General features: G+C 20.2%; 7 protein-coding genes across 7 annotated transcripts; all 7 read left to right on the forward strand.

Moving 5' to 3' along the window:
- Positions 1–1000: 1000 nt before the first annotated feature.
- On the forward strand, positions 1001–2158 carry PY17X_1048001 (PIR protein; the record flags this gene model as incomplete). The annotated part of the gene is made up of 3 exons (XM_022957478.2): positions 1001–1015; positions 1149–1982; positions 2072–2158. The coding sequence occupies 3 exons, from the start codon at positions 1001–1003 to the stop codon at positions 2156–2158; spliced, it is 936 nt and encodes a 311-aa protein (XP_022811106.2).
- Positions 2159–4499: 2341 nt separating this feature from the next.
- PY17X_1048101 (PIR protein) lies at positions 4500–5524 on the forward strand (the record flags this gene model as incomplete). Its single annotated transcript, XM_022957749.2, has 3 exons — positions 4500–4514; positions 4635–5372; positions 5459–5524. The coding sequence occupies 3 exons, from the start codon at positions 4500–4502 to the stop codon at positions 5522–5524; spliced, it is 819 nt and encodes a 272-aa protein (XP_022813089.2).
- A 2351-nt stretch (positions 5525–7875) lies between these two features.
- On the forward strand, positions 7876–9069 carry PY17X_1048201 (PIR protein; the record flags this gene model as incomplete). Its single annotated transcript, XM_022957750.2, has 3 exons — positions 7876–7890; positions 8012–8893; positions 8983–9069. The coding sequence occupies 3 exons, from the start codon at positions 7876–7878 to the stop codon at positions 9067–9069; spliced, it is 984 nt and encodes a 327-aa protein (XP_022813090.2).
- A 2670-nt stretch (positions 9070–11739) lies between these two features.
- PY17X_1048301 (PIR protein) lies at positions 11740–12814 on the forward strand (the record flags this gene model as incomplete). The annotated part of the gene is made up of 3 exons (XM_034637568.1): positions 11740–11754; positions 11860–12642; positions 12728–12814. The coding sequence occupies 3 exons, from the start codon at positions 11740–11742 to the stop codon at positions 12812–12814; spliced, it is 885 nt and encodes a 294-aa protein (XP_034493517.1).
- Positions 12815–15211: 2397 nt separating this feature from the next.
- PY17X_1048401 (PIR protein) lies at positions 15212–16314 on the forward strand (the record flags this gene model as incomplete). The annotated part of the gene is made up of 3 exons (XM_034637569.1): positions 15212–15226; positions 15361–16137; positions 16228–16314. 3 exons carry the CDS (start codon positions 15212–15214, stop codon positions 16312–16314), a joined length of 879 nt encoding a protein of 292 aa, XP_034493518.1.
- Positions 16315–18636: 2322 nt separating this feature from the next.
- PY17X_1048501 (PIR protein) lies at positions 18637–19674 on the forward strand (the record flags this gene model as incomplete). The annotated part of the gene is made up of 3 exons (XM_034637570.1): positions 18637–18654; positions 18779–19498; positions 19588–19674. 3 exons carry the CDS (start codon positions 18637–18639, stop codon positions 19672–19674), a joined length of 825 nt encoding a protein of 274 aa, XP_034493519.1.
- A 2382-nt stretch (positions 19675–22056) lies between these two features.
- PY17X_1048601 (PIR protein) lies at positions 22057–23074 on the forward strand (the record flags this gene model as incomplete). The annotated part of the gene is made up of 3 exons (XM_034637571.1): positions 22057–22071; positions 22191–22919; positions 23009–23074. 3 exons carry the CDS (start codon positions 22057–22059, stop codon positions 23072–23074), a joined length of 810 nt encoding a protein of 269 aa, XP_034493520.1.
- Between the last annotated feature and the right edge of the window lie 13 nt (positions 23075–23087).

The following is a 23087-nucleotide window of genomic DNA, read 5'->3' on the forward strand; positions in this document are numbered from 1 at the left end:
GTAAGTCTCATATGGCTACATCCTTGTCTTTAAAGAGGATACTTCCCTTATCTCTCCTATCTAAAATGTAAATATACCAACCTAATTACACATAGTTTTTTATTATACTTTAAATTTTGCATCAATAGTTATTTATATGTTAATAATTAATATATACTAAGTATTATTTTAAAAACAATATGCATTAAAAGTCGTATTTAAGCATATAAATACGGTTACAGTGTTAATTGTCGTATTAAACCGTGAGAAAGATGTGCAAAATATATTATAAAATTATCTAATAAGGTATATTTATAAATTTAATTATATAAGAATAAAAATAAAGTTATTAGGTTCATTAATATGGATTATGAACGTATTTATATTAAATAAAAATAATATTAGAATTATTTATATGCAATTAAAAAAGGAAACAATGCAACTTAATTCGAAAATAATATAATTTTAATTAAACATGGTATATAGTATTAGAAATAACTATATAAATATTTAATATATTTAAAAAAATTACTATTTATATACTTTTAAGGATTATAGTAATAATATAATTTTTTATTTTTTAGATATATACAGTATTTAAGTTTTAGAAGGTGAATCATTAAAACAGAAGATATAATATATTCCTTTTATATGTTCAAACATACTTTAAATTATTTATAAAAGTATATCCATTTTTATAATAAAGTTATACCAGATGTTAGTAAGAATAGTATTTTTTGTATAAAATTCATTATATATATATATTTAACTAAAATGTATTAATAAACCCTCTATTTAAGGTAATTTAGCTAATTGCCATAAAATAAGTATAATATTATTTTAGTAATACTACTATATTATTATTCTATATTAATTTAATTATTGAAAAGCTTATAATATATTTAACTACAGACAGTTGTTGTATATATGGTTAAAGTATTAGCGTCACATATTTGGCGCATCGTATATAAAATAGCATGATTCTACTCAATTTACAAATATAAAATGAAATTTCATCACAATGGATAAGGAAGTGGTATATGCATTTTTTAATAATAATAATTTCCTTTACATTTTTTGATATTGTATTATATATATCATTAAACGTTATTTTAATAAAATTTTTAATAATTCGCGTTTTTATTAATTGTTTTTAAATGCTTTTTTAGTGTGGAATACTCATTTCTATAAGTAACTCGATTTACAAAAGTCCAAACGGAAAAGGAGAGTATCAAATTATTATTAATAGAGACGCTTTAAGTGGGTATTGTAGTAGTAACAACTGTAGTGATGATCTCGCAAAAATTAATGCTGGATGTTTATATTTGCTTGATGCATTCTTTAAGGATTCTTCTGCGTTTAAGTCGTATGCAAAAAGTAACATCGATATTGTTGAATACATTATCATATGGTTAAGTTATATGTTAAACCTAAAGAAAAGTGAAGAAAATAAGACTAATCTACGATATTTTTATGACACATATATAAATAATGATATGTATAAAAAGTCTATAACTGATGTTAAGGAATATAAAGATTATAAGGAGCTTATAGATAAAAAAAAAGATTTGATAAATATGGATATGAGCATTATATCTGAGTTATATAATGAATTTAAAAGATTATGTATGATGTATTATGAATTTGATGAAAAAAATCCAAAATGCAATGAATATTCGGAGAAAGCTAAAGAATTTGTTGTAAAATATAAAAAAATGAAGGGAAGTCCTAATGTTACTAAAGGTAGTCCATATTATAAATTATTGTCTACACTATCAAAGGATTATGATAATTTTAAAAAGAAATGTAGTGCTAAATGTTCCAATTCATCCTTCCCAACGATAGAAAAAGCAGAAAATGATGTAAAAAATTCTGAACAAATTGTACAAACATTAGAACAAATTTCTGAAGACCCATCATCAAGTTCGTCGATAACAAACAAATTATTTATAGTTTTATCGATATTTGGTGCAATAGCATTTTTTTTAGGAATTTCTTATAAGGTAAATAATAAGGAATTTAAAAATTATTTTTATTATATATATCCAAACGTTAACAAAAAAATTATACGCTTCTTAACATTTTATATTAGTATTCGTTATTTGGATTTCGGAAACGATTTCAAAAACAAAAATTAAAAGAAAAAATAAAATATATAAAGAAGAGAATGAATCAATAATATATGATTCGAAGAGTAGTACTATTTCAGGAATGTAATAATGATTTATATATGTTAAGAAAGTGTCTATTTAGAAATGAATAATTTTTGCATAATTTTTATATAGTTTTATGTTGTGGGTCGGGGTTGTGTTTATGTAACCCATATTCGGGTTAGGGTTAAGTATTATATTTTTATTTAATTTTTATAATTAAACACTAATTTAATATATGTACTATACTGTATTTTTAATCACAAGATGAAATCAAAAGTTCAAATATGCAACCAAGAAGGGGTATAAGCTAATATGTAATGAATTTCGTAACATGCTTTATAAGTTATAATATATATAATTGAGTGTTCATGCCGATTTAATATGATTAAAACAAAATGTCTTATTGTATATATTAATATAGATGTTGAATATATATGAAGTTGTATTATGCAATATCATAATTTTCATTATATAAAACTTGATAACCCAGAGCTATATTGAATTATGCATATCATAATATGTTTCTTTATTTTATGAAAATTTTATTTAGTAAAACTTATAACTTATATCATATTTATTTTGATTTAAATCATGTTATCCAACTGAAATGTAATAATATATATTCATAAAATATAGATGCATGAAATACCGATCGAGAATCGAAAATACAACGTTATCTATAAAAGTCATTTTATGCATCTAACATTTTTAGTAATACATAAAAAATGTACTATAGATATATTATAATAAATTTATAAATTATAAATATATATAATACTCATTTTTTTCATTTCAATAATTTGAATTTATGCTAATGTTCTAATTTATATTGGTAGGAATAGTTATATATATATTAATTTAATTATCATAAGGTATAATAATAGATTAATCACTATTAATTTTTAAACTTTATATTTTGAGATATAAATAAATAATATTTAAAAAATAAAATATAATTATATTAATAAAATTTAATGTTATTGTTCTAGTAATTATAAATAATATGATAAATATAATACGTTATTATTATATGCCTATACATATAATTTAATAAAATACTCTATCAATAACTAATATTGAAATATTGTTATATTGTGAAAACATCATATAATAAACATTAATATTATCGAAAAGACAAATAATACAATATAAAGATATCAATGATTATATTTTTGTTAAATATTCAATTTGGGAAATGTGGTTTTATATTATAAAAATTTGGATCCATGGAGAAAATTATAACGACTCAATTCATGTTAAATGTCATTTTATTATTCCATATTAACTCTTATTATATTATTAGTTTTTATTGAATAATCATTTTTAATCTAAAACATTACATTACCATATAATTAATAAAATATAGAAATTTTAATAAATTATTTGAATGTACATACATTGATAACTATATCAATAAGTATATAAGATAAGAATGAACAATGTATAGTATTTAGGAAATATTTATCTAAATTTATATGTTAAAATGGAAAATATATCTTATCTCTCTTCTCTTAAAGGGTAATTTAACAACATAATTACGCACAGCCTTCTATTATACTTTAAATTCCATCAGAATGTATTTATATGTTAATATTTAATATTTACTATGTATTATTTTAAAATCAATATACATTCAAAGATTTATTTAATCTTATAAATATATTAATAAGTACGGATTCAGTGCTAATTGTTGCTTTAAATAATGGAAAAGATGGGAAAATATATTATAAAATTACCCAATAGAGAATACTTCTAAATTGGGATATGTAGAAATAAAAATAAAGTTATTTAACGCATTAAAATTATTTTTTAATATATCTATATTAAATAAAAATAATATAAATTATTTGATTTGTATAGAAAATGGAACATGTAACTTAATTTGAAAATGCTATAATTTTAGAAAAAACTATATTATATATTATAAGAAACAAGTATATACTTTAAGGATTCTAATAATAATAGATTTATTAATTTTTTATATTTGTGCAGTATTTGAGTTTTATGACGTTGTTTGTGTTCTATATTAAAGCATATGTATATATTTTTTAAATTCAATATAAAAGTACATTAATTTTTATAATAAAGTTATATGAAATGGTAATAAGAATAGTATTTTTTGTATAAAACGTATTATGCAATCCTCTATTTAAGATAGTTTAGCTAAATGTCATAAAATAAGTATAATATGATCTTAGTAATACTAATGTATTATTGTTTTATATGAAGTTAAAATTAAGAATAATATATTTAACGAAAGACAATTTCTATGTAAAGAGCTTAAGTAAATATAATATATATTCTATGCAATATATATAAACAACATCACACCGCATAATCTCCAAATTATAACAGAATTTCATTATAATGTCTTATAAAGTGGTATATATCTTTTTTCTTATATTATTCGTATGTTGTATTCCTATAAATTATATTAATTTAAATTATAGTAACATTTATATCAATACATTTTTTTGTTTAATTCGTAAAATATATTCGTAGTGTGATGCAATTAATGTGGTCGATAAATCTTTTGATGATGATCCGAACGACTCGGGAGAAAAGGTTTATGGGAGTTTATTAAATTTTTATTGCCCTGGTAATAAATGTAGTAGTGATGAAGAAAATATTACCTCTGGTTTTATAATGTTACTAAATCTTTTTGATGAGAAAGATATAGATAGTGGTAAACTTGTTGAATACGCTATTTTATGGTTAAGTTATAAACTAAATCAAAAAACAGAAAATGGAACGACCAAATTAAAAGATTTTTATGATAAACATATAAAAATAAATAAATGTTATAAGGAGAATGTAGGTGTTAATAATGGTGATAAAATTAAAAAGGATGTTATAGAAAATAAAATAGAATCGATGAATATGTATATTAAAGATATATCTAATTATTATGATCCATTTAAATCATTATGTAGCGTGTATAGTGAACTTGATCCAAAAGAAACCCAATGCAAGACATGTTTAGAAAATGCTGGAGAATTTTTTGAAAAATATGAAAAACATAAAAACGCTTTAGATATTACTAAAGGAGATTCTTATTCTGAACTATGGTTTAGTTTATTAAAAGATTATAAAATTTTTGAAAATAAATATAATAGTGTTAAGTGTGCTAATGTTTCATCACTTGTAGCTTGCTCACGAAGTTCAATAATAAAAAATACACTAATTGCAATTGCAATTATATTTGTTGCAGCATCAATTTTATTTGGAGTTTCTTATAAGGTAAATAATAAGGAATTAAAAAATTATTTTGATTATATATGCAAACATTAACAAAAAAATATACGTTTCTTAACATTTTATATTAGTATTCGTTATTTGGATTTCGGAAACGATCTCAAAAACAACATTTAAGAGAAAAGCTAAAAAACTAAAGAAGAAAATAAATCACTAATATATTATTCGAATATTAATAATGATTAATATATGTTAAGAATTTGTCTATTGGGAAGTAATTTTTGCATAATTTTTATATAGTTTTTATGTTGTGGAACCCATATTCGGGTTAGGGCTAAGTATTATATCTTTATTTAATTTTTTATAATTCGAACACTAATTAAATATATGTACTATATCCGTATATTTAATCACGAGATGATTTTCAAAATATGTACCCCCAAATGGGTACTGCCATTAATATGAAATGGGTTACATAACATATTTATAAGTTATAATATATATAATTGAGTGTTCGTGTCGATTTAATATGATTAAAATAAAATGTCTATATTGCATATATTAATATAGATATTTGATATATCATAATTGTCAATTACATAAAACATGTTAATCTGTGATTATATTGAATTATGTATAACATAATATGTTTCTTTATTTAATGAATATTTTATTTAGTAAAACTTATTATTTGTATCATATTTATTTTAATTTAAATCAGGTTATCCAACTGAACTGTAATAATAGATAATCATAAAATATAGATTCATGGAATATCGATCGAGAATCGACAATAAAACATTATCTATAAAATATTATTGTGCTTCTAACATTTTTTGAAGTTTTAATTGTAGTTACTGTTATCTTTTTGTATTTAACATTTGTATCAAAATTAATTAGTATTAATAAAAATCGCTTTATGCTCCATAATTTATTGCCATAAGATATAATAATAGATTAATCACTATTAATTTTTAAACTTAATATTTTGAGGTATTAATAAATTGAAAATATATTATAAATAGTTATTTGAAAAAATATAAGCATATTAAGTTTAATATCATATTTTGTTATAATAATTTTCCTAATAATTATAAATAATATGGTAGATAGAATGCATTATTATTATATGCTTATACATATAATCTAATAAAATACTCTACCAATACCTAATATTGAAATATTGTTATATTTTGAAACCTTCATATAATTAAACATTAATATTACCGAAAAGACAAATAATAGTGTATTATAATGATATAATTTTTATATATTTGTTAAAGCTCCACTTTGGGATATTTGGTTTTATATTATAAAAATTTGGATCCATGTAGAAAATGATAGACTCAATTCATGTTAAATGTCATTTTATTATTCCATATTAACTCTTATTATATTATTAGTTTTTATTGAATAATGATTTTTTAATCTAAAACATTACGTTGCCATATAATTAATAAAATATAGAATTTTTAATAAATTATTTTAATGTATATGCATTAATAACTATAAAAATAGAATATATAAGATAAAAGTGAACAATCCAGAAAATTTAACGAATATTTACATAAATTTATATACTAAAATAGAAAATATATCTTATCTCTCTCCTCTTAAAGGACAATATGATGACCTAATCACATATAGTTTTCTATTATACTTTAAAATTTGCACCAATACTTATTTATATGTTAATATTTAATATTTACTAAGTATGGTTTTAAAAACAATATGAACTTAAAGACTTATTTAAGCTTATAAATATCATAATAAGTATGGATTCAGTGTTAATTGTTGTTTTAAAGAATGGAAAAGATACGCAAAATATATTATAAAATTACTCAATAAGGTATATTTCAAATTGAAGCATATAGGAATATAAATAAAGTTATTGTACTCATTAAAATGGATTATGAACTTATATATATTAAATAAAAATAATATAAATATATATAATTTTCATAGAAAATGGAGCATGTAACTTAATTCGAAAATACTATAATTTTAATAAAACATGGCATATAGTATTAGAAACAAGTATATAGTATTTAATATATTTTAAAAAATAACTATTTATATACTTTTAAGGATTATAGTAATAATAATTTTTTTTTTAATTTATACACCATTTAATTTTTAGAAGGGCAACCATTAAAACATAAGATATAAATATATTCTTTTTATATGTTCAAAAATTCTTTAAATTTTTTATAAAAGTATATCCATTTTTATAATAAAGTTATACCAGATGTTAGTAAGAACATTATTTTTTTTTATAAAATGCAGTATATATACGTTTGATCAAAAATGTATTAAGAAACTATCTATTTAAGGTAATTTAGCTAATTATCATAAATGTAACTTTTCTTTGTAATAATATTATTTTATTATTCTATATTAATTTAATTATTGAAAAACATATAATATATTTAACTACAGACAGTTGTTATTTATAGGGTTAAGGTATTTACGTCACATATTGGGGGAAGTGTATATAAAACAAGATGTTTTTACTCAATTTACAAATCAAAAATAAAATTCCATTATAATGGATAACCAAATAGTATATGCATTTTTTAATAATTCCCTTTTTTTGAAATTGTATTATATATATCATTAAACTTTATTTTATAAGAGTTTAATTAAAATATATTTTTATTATACTTTTTTAAATGTTTTCTTAGTGTTTGAGGTTTGATAAACTGAGAAACTATTTACCCGATGACTTAAACATCTCTAAAAGTAGTGATATTCATACATTAGGGAGTGCTAAGAAGTATTGTCCTATTGCAGATTCAGAAAATAAATGTGAAACTAATGCCGATAAAATAAATGCTGGATTTCTATGGTTGTTCGAGCAAAATATTATTAATAGGATTACTGCTTTTAAGGGTTCTAATGATAAAAAACATAAATCGTTTATTATATACATTATGATATGGTTAAGTTATATGTTAAGTCTAAAGAAAGTCAATAACATCAACAACCTAAATGATTTTTATGGAGTGCATATAAAGGATAATACGCATTATAATACTTGTATAAAAAAAGAACAAGATTGTAGTAATTCATTAAAAGACAGTACGGGATATATGAATTTTAAGGAGTTCATAGAAGCAAACAAATGTTTGATGGATATTAAATTTGAAGATGTGTCTAATTTGTATGATGCATTTAAACTATTATGTAAAATGTATACTGGACTTAGTGCAAACACAAAAACAGATAAGAGATATTTAGACAATGCTAATGAATTTGTTAAAAAATATGATGAACTTAACAAAAATCTTAATATTACTAAAGATAGTCCCTATTATCAAGTATTGTCTACATTATCAGATGATTATAATAATTTTAAAATTTATTGTAAAAGTAATAAAAATGATTGTAGCGATATTCAATCCCTTTCACCAATAAAAGTAAAAGAAAATAGTGTACAAAGTTCTGAACGAACTTCTTTACAAAATTATGAAGCTACATCACCAAGTTTGCCGATAACAAACAAATTAATTCCAGTTTTATCGATAATTGCTGCAATACCAATTTTCGTGGGAATTGCTTATAAGGTAAATAATAAGGAATTAAAAAAATATTTTCATTATATATATGTAAACGTTAATAATAAAATAATACGTTTCTTAACATTTTATATTAGTATTCGTTATTTGGATTTCGGAAAAGAGTTCAAAAACAACATTTAAGAGAAAAAATAAAAAATATAAAGAAGAAAACTGATCATTAATAAATTATTCTGAATATGACGATTGATTTATTTTAAGAAACTGTCTATTTCGAAGTAATTTTTGATCATAGTTTTTATATTGTTTTTATGTTGTGGGTTAGGGTTGTGTTTGTGGGACCCATATTCGGGTTAGGATTAAGTATTATATCTTTATTTAATTTTTTATAATTTGAACACTAATTAATTATATGTACCATCCCTATATGTTTAATCGAAAATGAAGTTAAAAGTTCAAATATGCAACCAAAAAAGGGTCACATAACATTTTTTCATAAATTATAATATATATAATTTAGTGTTCATATCAATTTAATATGATTAAAACAAATGTTTATATCGCATATATTAATTCATATTATTATATATCATAATTATTTATTATATAAGACTTGTTAACAGAGAGTTATATTGAATTATGCATATCATAATACGCAATATATTTATTTATTTGATGAAACATTTTATTTAATAAACTTATTATTTGTATCATATTTGTTTTAATTTCAATTATATTACGCCAAATGAACTGTAATAATATATATTCATAAAATATCGATCGATATTCGACAATATAACATTGTCTATAAAATATTGCTATGCTTCTAACACTTTTATTAATACATAAAAAATACACTATGTATATATATAATAAATTTATAAATTATAAATATATATATATAATACTCACTTTTTTCATTTAAATACTTTGCATTTATGTTAAAGTTTTAATTTATATTGATATAAATTGTTTTATATACATTAATTTATTTACTATAAATGTATAACATTAGATTAATCAGTATTCATTTTTAAATTTTAAAGCTATGAGGTGTATATAAATTAGAAATATATTATATTATTAGTTAATTAAAAAAATACAATTATATTAATAATATTTAATATAATATTTTGTTATAATAATTATAAATAATATGATATATAGAATAGCGTTATTATTATATATCTATGCATATAATTTAATAAAATGCTCTACTAATAACTAATATTGGAATATTGTTTTATTGTGGAAACTTCATATAATTAAATACTAATATTAATTTTATCGAAAAGGCAAATAATAATTAATTTAATTTGAACTAATATTACTTTTATTAGTTTATCATATATAAATTAATAAATATGTATTATAAATATATCGTTTTACGAGGTATTATATATGTTATAAAATGTTATATTTTAAACAATGAATCACGGACATATTATACATTGATTTAAAGTATTTATATTAAGGGCATTAATTATTCCGTTGTACTATACAGTGATCTATCAGTAACATTAATAATAGTAATAGCAATAGATAAAGTATTAAATACGAAAAATACATTATGTTAATTTGATACATTACATGGGTATAAATTCATTATATATATTATTAAAGGTATGATAAGACTAAAATTGTATACATGCAATATCAAATGAAATATTATAATATTTATTTAAATATGCTTTAATGCGATAATATTAGAATTAACACTATCAAGCAAAATAATATTAATAATTCCATAGTTTACTTAAAAATATAGTTTATTATAAAACATCTAGTACAATATTATTTATTAAAATATAAAAGTAAACTATATATTTGAAAATATTTATAAGCCATTTTTAATGAAGAATTTTAATATATACATACATGAGTTAAAAGGTTTAATGGTAAAAAATATAATTAATCTATGTATAATAAGTAAATATTATATGGCTACATCCTTGTCTTAAAAAATCATACTTCCCTTATCTCTCCTCTCAAAGTGCAATATATCAACCTAATACACATAATTTTCTATTATACTTAAAAAATTTTATCAATACGTATTTGTGTTATATATTTAATATTTACTAAGTATTATTTTAAAAACAATATGCATTCAAAGACGCATTTAAGCTTATAAATACGGGTTAAGTGCTAATTATCGTTTTAAACCGTGGGAAATAAGTGCAAAATATATTATAAAATTACCCAATAAAGAATATTTATAAATTGGAATATATAGGAATAAAAATAAAGTTATTGAAAATGTTAAATTTGATTGGAATGAATATATATCAAATAAAAATAATATTAAAATTATATATATACAATTAAAAAAGAGAACAATGCAACTTATTTTGTAAATGTTATAATTAAAAAAAACTATATTATATATTATAAGAAAAGGTATATAAAAAATTAATATATTTAAAAAAATAACTATTTATATACTTTTAAGGATTATAGTAATAATCGAATTTTGTATTTTTTAGATTTATAAAGTATTTAAGTTTTAGAATTGAAATCATTAAAACAGAAGATATAAATATATTCATTTTTTATGTTCAAACATACTTTAAATTCATTATAAAAGTATATTCATTTTTATAATAATGCTCATATGAGTGTTATTAAGGATAACAATTTATGCAAAATTGTATTATATATACATATGATAAAACGTGTATTAAACAACCCCTAAAACAAGGTAATTTATCTAACTACCATAAAAGTATATATTGTTCCATATTATATTTAAATTGAAATTAATAAGAATAAAAATATTTTTATCTACAGATAATTGCTGTACATAGAGTTAAATAATTGTATTACCTATTTTAGAATATATATATAATATGATACCCCCTTAACCTAGAGATTATAAATTATATTCCATCATAATGGATGATACTCTAGTATGTACACTTTTCGATATTATATTCCCTATAAACTTCACTAGTTTTATTTTAATAACACTTTCTTAATACATATTTTTATCATTTTTTTTAAATGAATTTTAGTGTTCAAACTTTGATATTTTGAGGAAGCATTTACCCGATGAATTAAGTGAAAAGGCAGAAACTGACCTAGAAAATATTAGTAATTTCAAAGATTACTGCCCTGGTGAAGACTGCAATACTGAACTCGAACAAATTACGATTGGATTTTTATGGTTACTTGGAAAATATTTTATTAAATATCCAAGTAAAGGTAATACTGAAAATGATACTAAACCATTTTTTCTATATATTATTTTATGGTTAAGTTACAAATTAAGCCAAAACTCAGAGAACAGCACCACCAAAATAAATGAATTTTATACTAAACATGTAAATGATAATAGTAAATATAGTAAATTTATAAATGATTCCAGTAGATTTACAGATCTTAAGAAATTCATAGATAAACAAAATTATTTGTTGAATATTAATATTAAAGATCTGTCTAAATTTTATGATGTATCCAAATTAATATGTAGCATGTATGGTAATGTAGCAATGGGTAAAGATAGCAACATACTGTTAAATAATGCTAATGAATTTGTTAGCAAATATCAAGAACTTAGTAAAAATTATAATAATACTGATGGTAGTTCGTATAAACAAATATTGACTGCTTTATCAACTGATTATAATAAATTAAAAAATAAAAATAGCAGTATTACACCTCTTCCAGAGATAACAGCAGACGTTTCTGCATACATATCTAGAGTTAGATCATCAAGTTCGTCGACAGGAAAGAAATTATTTACAGTTTTATCGATATTTGGTGCAATAGCATTTTTTTTAGGAATTTCTTATAAGGTAAATAATAAGGAATTTAAAAAATATTTTCATTATATATATGCAAACATTAACAAAAAAAACTCATTTACCGTTTTTATATTAGTATTCGTTATTTGGATTTCGGAAACGAGCTCAAAAACAATATTTAAGAGAAAAAATAAAAAAAATAAAGAAGAAAATGAATCATTAATATATGATTCGAAGAGAGTGAATATTTCAGGAATAGTAATAATGATTTATATATTTTAAGAAACTGTCTATTTCGAAATAATTTTTGCATAACTTTTATATAGTTTTTATGTTGTGGGCCAAGGTTGTGTTTGTGGAACTCATGTTCGGGTTAGGGATAAGTGTTATATTGTATTAATTTTTTATAATTTGAACACAAATTAATAAATGTACTATATCTATATGTTTAATGAGAGACAATGTCCAAATATGCATCCCAAAGTGTCATAAGTTAATATAAAAGGGATTACATAACATATTTTATAAGTTATAATATATATATAATTGAGTGTTCATGCCGATTTAATATGATTAAAATAAAATGTCTATGTTGTATATATTAATACAGATATTGACTGTATATGAAGTCATATTATGAGATATCATAATTGCCTATTATATAAGTCTTGATAACCAGAGCTATATTGAATTATGCATATCATAATATGTTTCTTTATTTGGTTAAATATTTTATTTAGTAAAACTTATTATTTGTACCACATTGATTTTAATTTAAATCATGTTATCCAACTGAACTGTAATAATAGATATTCATAAAATATAGATGCATGGAATATCGATCGAGAATCGACAACACAACGATATCTATAAAAAAATATTTTATGCATCTAACATTTTTAATAATCAATAAAAATATGCATATTAATAAAAAATTTAATTATAAATATAGGTATACTATCCTTTTAATTTTCGATTATATATAATATAATTTTATGCTAAAGTTTTAAATTCAAATAATAGAAATAGTTTCATATATATTAATTTATTTATTATAAAGGTATACTATTAGATTAATCACTATTAATTTTTAAGATTTATAGTTTTGAGGTATAAATATATTACATTTAAAATTGTTAATAAAATATAAGTATATTAATAAAATTTCATGTCATAGTTTGTACTAATAAATATAAATAATTTGATAGATATAATATCGTTATTATTATATACATATAATATAATAAAATATTCTACCAATAACTAATATTGAAGTATTATTTTATTGTGAAACCTTCATATAATTAAACATTAATATTAATTTTATCGAAAAGGCATATAATAATACATTATACTGATATAATTTTTATATATTTTGTTAAAGATTCAATTTGGGATTTGTAGTTTTATATTCTAAAAAACAGGATCAATGGAGAAAGGGTTAAAGATTCAACTAACGTTAAATGTCATTTTATTATTCGATATTAACGCGTATTATATTATCATTATTTTATCATAGAATTAATAAAATATAGAATTTTTAATAAATTATTTAAATGTATGTACATTGATCACTATAAGTGTAGAATGCATAAAATAAAAATGAACTATATAGAACATCAACGAATATTTATCTACATTTATATACTAAAAGAGGAAATATATCTTATCTCTCTCCTCTTAAAGGGTAATATAACAACCTAATTAAACATAGTTTTCTATTGTACTTTAAAATTTGCATCAATACTTATTTATTTGTTATATGTTTAATAGTTACTATGTATTATTTCAAAGGCTATTTATACTCAAATACTTATTTAAGCTTATAAATAGCTTAATAAATACAGGTTCAGTGCTAATTGTTTTAAACCGTGGAATTGATGCGTAAAATAGAATATAAAATTCCCATAAGCCATATTTCTAAATTGAAGTATATTGGAATAAACATAAAGTTATTTAATACATTAAAATCCATTTTAAATTTATCTATATTAATTATAAATAATATAAATTTATGTAATTCGCATAGAGATGTAAGTAACATAATTTGAAAATGCTATAATTTTAATAAAAATATGGTATATAGTATTAGAAACAAGTGTATAAATATTTAATATATTTAAAAAAATGACTATTTATATACTTTTAAGGATTATAGTAATAATAGAACTTTTTATTTTTTAGATTTATACAGTATTTAAGTTTTAGAAGGACAATCATTAAAACATAAGATATAAATATATTCTTTTTCTATGTTTAAACATACTTTAAATTATTTATAAAAGTATATATATTTTTATAATAAAGTTATACCATATGTTAGTAACAATAACATTTTTTGTATAAAATTCATTATATATATATTTAACTAAAATGTATTAAGAAACCCTCTATTTAAGGTAATTTAGCTAATTATCATAAACAGAAATATAACATTTCTATACTAATAATATTATTTTATTATGTATATTAATTTCATTATTGAAAAAATTATAATATATTTAACTACAAGCAATTGTTATATATAGGGTTAAAGTATTTTCGTCACAGATTAGGGGTATTGTATATAAAATAGCATGATTCTACTCAATTTACAAATATAAAATGAAATTTCATCACAATGGATAAGGATGTGGTATATACATTTTTTAATAATAATAATTTCCTTTACATTTTTTGATATTGTATTATATATAAATATCATTAAATTTTATTTTAATAAAATTTTCAATAATACATGTTTTTATTAATTGTTTAAATTTTTTTTAGTTTAATAACTTCATTTATGTAATGACGAATTTAGAATATGATTCGAATAATAAAAAATATCAATTTAAAGATGCTAATAATTTCAAAGACTATTGTACTGGTGATTGTGGTAATGATCTCGAAAAAATTAATGCTGGATGCTTATATTTTTTTAATGCATTCTTTAAGAATTCTAATTTGGTTTCGCAATATGCAAACAATTATATGAATATTGTTGAATACATTATGATATGGTTAAGTTATATTTTAACCCTAAAGGAAAATAATATTAGCGACATCAGCCATCTACAACATTTTTATACTACATATATAAATGGTAGTGATCAGTATAAAAACTCTATAATTAGTGTTGAAGGTAATAGGAGCTATAAGGATCTTTTAAATCAAAAAAAATATTTTTTGGATATTAAAGATATATCTAAATTTTATGAAGCATTTAAATTATTATGTGAAACGTATACTGAATTTGATGAAAAAAAGAAAGATTGCACAAAATGTTTGGAAAAAGCTAATAAATTTGCTGAAAAATATGAAGAACTTAACAAAGATCCTAACATTACTAATGACAGTTCACATAATAAAATATTATATACTTTATCAACTGATTATAATAAATTAAAAGACAAATGTAGCAATACTACATCTCTTCCAGAAATATCAACAAACATTTATGCACAAATGTCTGGAGTTACATCAAGTTCGTCGATAGCAAACAAATCATTTATAGTTTTATCGATATTTGGTGCAATAGCATTTTTTTTAGGAATTTCTTATAAGGTAAATAATAAGGAATTAAAAAATTATTTTCATTATATATATCCAAACTTTAACAAAAAAATCGTACATTTTTTTAATTTTTTATATTAGTATTCGTTATTTGGATTTCGGAAACGATTTCAAAAACAAAAATTAAGAGAAAAAATAAAAAATATAAAGAAGAGAATGAATCATTAATATATGATTCTAAGAGAATGGCTATTTCAGGAATAATAATAATGATTTACATATTTTAAGAAACTGTCTATTGGAAAGTAATTTTTGCATAATTTTATATAGTTTTTATGTTGTGGGCCAAGGTTGTGTTTGTGGAACTCATGTTCGGGTTAGGGCTAAGTATTATATTACATTTAATTTTTTATAATTTGAACACTAATTAAATATATGACCATTCACATATGTTTAATTACGCGGTAAAGCCTAAATATGCAACCAAAAAAGGGTCACATAACATTTTTTCATAAATTATAATATATATAATTTAGTGTTCATATCGATTTAATATGATTAAAAAATGTCTATATTGCATATATTAATTCATATTATGATATATCATAATTATTTATTATATAAGATTTGTTAACCCAGAGCTATATTAAATTATGCTTATCATAATATGTTTTTTATTTGATGAAACATTTTATTTAGTAAAACTTATTATTTGTATCATATTTATTTTGATTCAAATAATGTTATCCAAATGAACTGTATTAATATATATTCATAAATATCGATCGAGAATCGACATTACAACATTATCTATAAAAGGCATTTTATGTATCTAACATTTTTAATAATCAATAAAAATATGCATATTAATAAAAAATTGCATTATAAATATATGTATACAATCCTTTTTATTTTCGTTTATATATAGTATCATTTTATGCTAAAGTATTAAATTCAAATAATAGAAATAGTTCTCTATACATTAGTTTATTTACTATAAAGATATAATATTAGATTAATTAATATTAATTTTTAAGCTTTATAGTTTTTAAGTATAAATATATTACATTTAAAATTTTAAAAAAATAAAATATAACTATATTAATAAATTTTCATATCATATTTTGTTCTAATAATTATAAATAATATAATATATAGAATAACATTATTATTATACCCCTATAAATATAATATAATAAATTACTCTACTAGTAACTAATATTGAAATATTGTTTTTTTGTGGAAAATTATATAATTAAACATTAATATTATCGAAAATACACATAATAATACATTATAAAGGTATCAATGCTATATATTTGTTAAAGATTCAATTTAGGATTTGTAGTTTTATATTATAAAAATTTGGATCAATAGTGAAATGGTTAAAGACTCAATTAATATTAAATATCATTTTATTATTCCATATTAACGCGTATTATATTATCATTACTTTACCATAGAATTAATAAAATATAGAATATTAATAAATTTTTTGAATGTATATCCATTGATAACTATAAAAATAAAATATATAATATAAGAATGAACAGTGCAAAATATTTAGTGAATATTCAATTTAATTTATATATTAAAAGAGCAAATATATCTTATCTCTCTCCTCTAAAGGATAATATAACAACCTAATTAAACATCGTTTTATATTATACTTTAAAATTTCCATCAATACTTATTTATTTGTTAATATTTACTAAGCATTATTTTAAAAATAATATGCATTCAAAGACTTATTTAAGCTTATAAGTACGGATTCAGTGCTAATTGTTGTTTTAAAGAATGGAAAAGATGGGAAAATATATTATAAAATTATCCAACAAAGAATACTTCTAAATTGTAATATGTAGGAATAAAAATAAAGTTATTGAGCACATTAAAATGAATTTTGAATTTATCTACATTCATTAAAAACAATATAAATTTATATAATTTGCATAGAAAATGGATCATGTAACTTAATTTGAAAATACTATAATTTTAATAAAACAGTGGTATGTAGCATTCGAAACAAGTATTAAATATTTAAAATATATTAGAAAATATTTATTTATATACTTTTAAAAAATATATTAATAATAGATTTATTAATTTTTACATTTTTACATATTTACATGTTCATGGGTATAAATATATTTATTAAAACATGAGAAACAATTTTGTATTTTTCTATATTGAGACATAAGGGAATGTATTTTAAACTCATTACAAAATTCCTTAAATTTTTATAATAAAATTAGAATGAATATTATTAATAATCATAAATTTAAGCATAATTTATGTTATACATATGACCAAAACAAATATCTCCAATTTAAGGCAATTTATATAATTTCAATAATATATATATAAACTTACTATAGTATTACTATTGTATTATTACTTACATTAATTTTAAATTAATACTAAAAATAAAATATGGTTAACTACAGATAATTTTTATATAGAGAATCCAATTTTATGTCCTCTATTCTGATGCAATATATGAAATTAATATGATATACTTAATTTATAGTTTAAAAATAAATCTCCAATATGTTAACTAGTAGAGTGGTACATACAATTTCTTGAATAAAAATATTTGTTATTACACATTTTTGATATTGTACTATCTAAAATTAATAATACGTTCATTTTAATAGACATTTTTATTTGATTTTTTAAAATTGTTTCTTAGTGTGAACAGTTTGATACTTTGAGGGAGAATTTGTCCGATGAATCGGATGGTTCTGGAAATTATTTTTCTACAAGTGGAATGCTCACGACTTACTGCCCTGATAAAAAATGTGATAATGATACCAATCGAATTAACGGTGGGTGCTTATGGTTATTAGATAGATTTTATGATGGTAAATCAGTTTTTTCGTATTATGCAGATGGCAAAATTGATATTGTTGTATATATTATGATGTGGTTAGGCTATAAATTAAATCAAAAGTTAAAAAATGAATTTCCCAATATAAATGAATTTTACAATAAAGATATGAAAGATTTCCATGACTATAAAAAGAATAGAGATGGTGTTGAAGGTTATAGTAGTTATAACGATCTTATAAATAAACATAATTATGTATTGAATATTCCTAATGAACATATGTCTAAATTTTATGATGCATTTAAATCATTATGTAAATTGTATACTGAATGTGATGACAGCGAATCAGATTACAATAAATATTTAGAAAAGACTCAAGAATTTGTTAAAAAATATGAACAACTTAAAGATTTGGATATTAATAAAAACGAATCATATAGTCAACTATTTTCTATATTATCAAAGGATTATGATAATTTAAAAAATAAATGTAGTTATTTTCCACCTCTTCTAACTTATTCACTAATTTCAATTGCACTTATATTTGTTGCAATACCAATTTTTTTGGGAATTTCTTATAAGGTAAATAATAAGGAATTTATAAATTATTTTCGTTATATATATGCAAACGTTAACAAAAAAATCGTACGTTTTTTAACATTTTATATTAGTATTCATTATTTGGATTTCGGAAACGATTTCAAAAACAAAAATTAAGAGAAAAAATAAAAAATATAATGAAGAAAATGATTCATTAATATATGATTCGAAGATTAATAATGATTAATATATGTTAAGAAGCTGTCTATTTGGAAATAAATAATTTTTGCATAATTTTTATATAGTTTTATGTTGTGGAACCCATATTCGGGTTAGGGCTAAGTGTTATATTGCATTTAATTTTTTATGATTTGAACATTAATTAAATATATGTACCATCCTGCATTTTTAACATCGAGCTGAAGCCTAAATATGCAACCAAAAAAGGGGTATTGACATTAATATGAAAAAGGCCACATCTCATTTTTTCATAAGTTATAATAAATATAATTGAGTGTTCATATCGATTTTAAATGATTAAAAAAAATGTCGATGTTGCATATATCAATTCATATTATTCTATATAATAATTATTTATTATATAAAACTTGTTAATATGTAGTTATATTGAATTATGTATAACATAATTTTTTTCTTCATTTGATTAAAATTTTATTTAGTGAAACTTATAATTTGTGCTACAATTAATTTAAATTATACTATGCCAATTGAAATGTAATAATAGCATTATATATGCGGTTGGGTATTATTATAAGATGATTCATTTGGAACAATCGTCTACATTATAATATATCTTCATATTAATATGTGTGTTTTTAACATTAATTAAACATATCATCAATATACAATAGGTAATCATAAAATATGGATTCATAAAATATCGATCGAAGTTCAACAACACAACAATATCTATAAAATATATTTTATGCATCTACCATTTTTAATAATACATAAAAATTATATTATAGATATATGTATACTATCCTTTTAACTTTCGATTATATATAGTATCATTTTATGTTAAAGTTTTAATTAATATTGATAGAAATAGTTCTATATACATTAATTTATTTCCCATAAAGGTATAATATTAGATTAATCACTATTCATTTTTTAATTTTATATTTTGAGGTATAAATATATTACGTTTAAATCGTTAAAAGACAAAATATAAGTATATTAATAAAATTTAATGTTATAGTTTGTTCTGATAATTATAAATAATATGAAAGATAGAATAGCGTTATTATTATACGCCTATATATATATATAATCTAACAAAATACTCTACTAATAACTAATATTGAAGTATTTTTTTTTGTGGAAAATTCATATAATTAAATATTAATTTTATCGAAAAGACACATAATAATACATTATAAAGGTATTAATGCTATATATATGTTAAAGATTCAATTTGAGATATGTGGTTTAATATTATAAAAATATGAATCAATGGTGAAAGGGTTAAAGACTCAATTCATGTTAAATGTCATTTGATTATTCCATATTAACGCATATTATATTGTCGCTGTTTTACCATAGAATTAATAAAATATAGAATTTTTAATAAATTATTTGAACGATATACATTAACTATAACAGTAGAATATATAAGATAAAATTATGTATAATATTTAGAAAATGTTTATATAAATATATATATTAAAGGCTAATATATCTTATCTCTCTCCTATTAAAGGGTAAAATAATAACCTAATCAAACATAGTTTTCTATTATACTTTAATATTTATATAATAGTTATTTATATGTTAATATTTAATATCTACTAAGTATGATTTTAAAAACAATATGAACTCAAAGACTTATTTAAGGTTATAAATACGGGTTCAGTGCTAATTGTCGTTTTAAACCGTGGAAATTATGCGTAAAATATATTATAAATTATCCAATAAGGTATATTGGAATAAAACTAAAGTTATTTAACGCATTAAAATGTATTATAAATTTATATACATTCATTAAAAACAATATAAATTTATGTATTTTGCATAGAAAATGGAACAATTCAATTTATTTTGTAAGTGTTATTTTGGAAAAGACTGTATTATATATTATAAGAAACAATTATATAAGTATTTAGTCTATCTTATTAAATAATTATTTATATACTTTAAGGATTGTAATAATAATAACTTTCTTAAATTTATATATTTGTGCATTATTTAAGTTTTAGGACGTTGTTTGTGTTCTATATTAAAGCATATGTATATATTTTTTAAATTCATTATAAAAGTATATTAATTTTTATAATAAAGTTATATCAAATGTTAGTAAGAATAGTATTTTTGTATAAAATGCATCATATATACATATGACAAAGTGTGTAAGCAACCCTCTATTTAAGATAGTTTAGCTAAATGTCATAAAATAAGTATTATATGATTTTAGTAATAATAATGTATTATTATTTTATATGAAGTTAAAATTAAGAATGTATCTAACGAAAGATAATTGGTATGTAAAGAGCTTAAGTAAATATAATATATATTCTATGTATTATATATAAATAGCATCACCCCGCATAACCTCCAAATTATAACAGAATTTCATTATAATGTCTAAGGAATTGGTATATATCATGTTCTTATATTATTCTTATGTTGCATTCCTATAAATTATATTAATTTTAATTATAGTACCATTTATGTTAATACATTTTGTTGTTTAATTCGTAAAATATATTCGTAGTGTGATGCAATTAATACGATCGATAATTATTTTGTTGATGATCTGAACAATCAGGGAGAAAATAATTATAGGGATTCATTAAATACGTTTTTCCCTAATAGTGACAGTTGTAGTGGTGAAGAAAATATTATCTATGGTTTTATATTGTTACTAAACATGTTTGGTAGTGAAAATTTAGAAAGTGATAAAATTGTTGAATACGCTAGTTTATGGTTAAGTTATAAACTAAATCAAAAAAAAAAAATTGGAATCACCAAATTATACGATTTTTATACTGAAAATATAGAAAACAATAGTTGTTATAAGGGGAATATACCTAATAATATTAATAAGGATATTATAGATTCAAAAATAAGATCGATGGATATTGATATTAAAGATATATCTAATTTTTATGATGCATTTAAATCATTATGTAACATTTATAGTGAAATTAATGCAGAAAATAATACTGAATGCAAGACATGTTTAGAAAATGCTGGAGAATTTTTTGAAAAATGTGAAAAAGTTAAAAATGTTTTTGATATTACTAAAGGAAGTTCTTATTTACAACTATGGTTAAGTTTATCAAAAGATTATAAAAATTTTGAAAATAACTATAATAGTCATTGGTGTAGTAATGTCCCATCATTTGTAGCTTGTCCACGAAGTTCAGTAACAAAAAATATACTAATTACAATTGGAATTATATTTGTTGCAGCATCAATTTTATTGGGAGTTTCTTATAAGGTAAATAATAAGGAATTAAAAAATTATTTTCATTATATATATCCAAACGTTAACAAAAAAATTATACGTTTTTTAACATTTTATATTAGTATTCGTTATTTGGATTTCGGAAACGATCTCAAAAACAACATTTAAGAGACATGGTAAAAAAATAAAGAAGAAACTGAT

This window comes from Plasmodium yoelii, assembly GCF_900002385.2.
Source record: "Plasmodium yoelii strain 17X genome assembly, chromosome: 10".
Taxonomy (NCBI): domain Eukaryota; phylum Apicomplexa; class Aconoidasida; order Haemosporida; family Plasmodiidae; genus Plasmodium; species Plasmodium yoelii.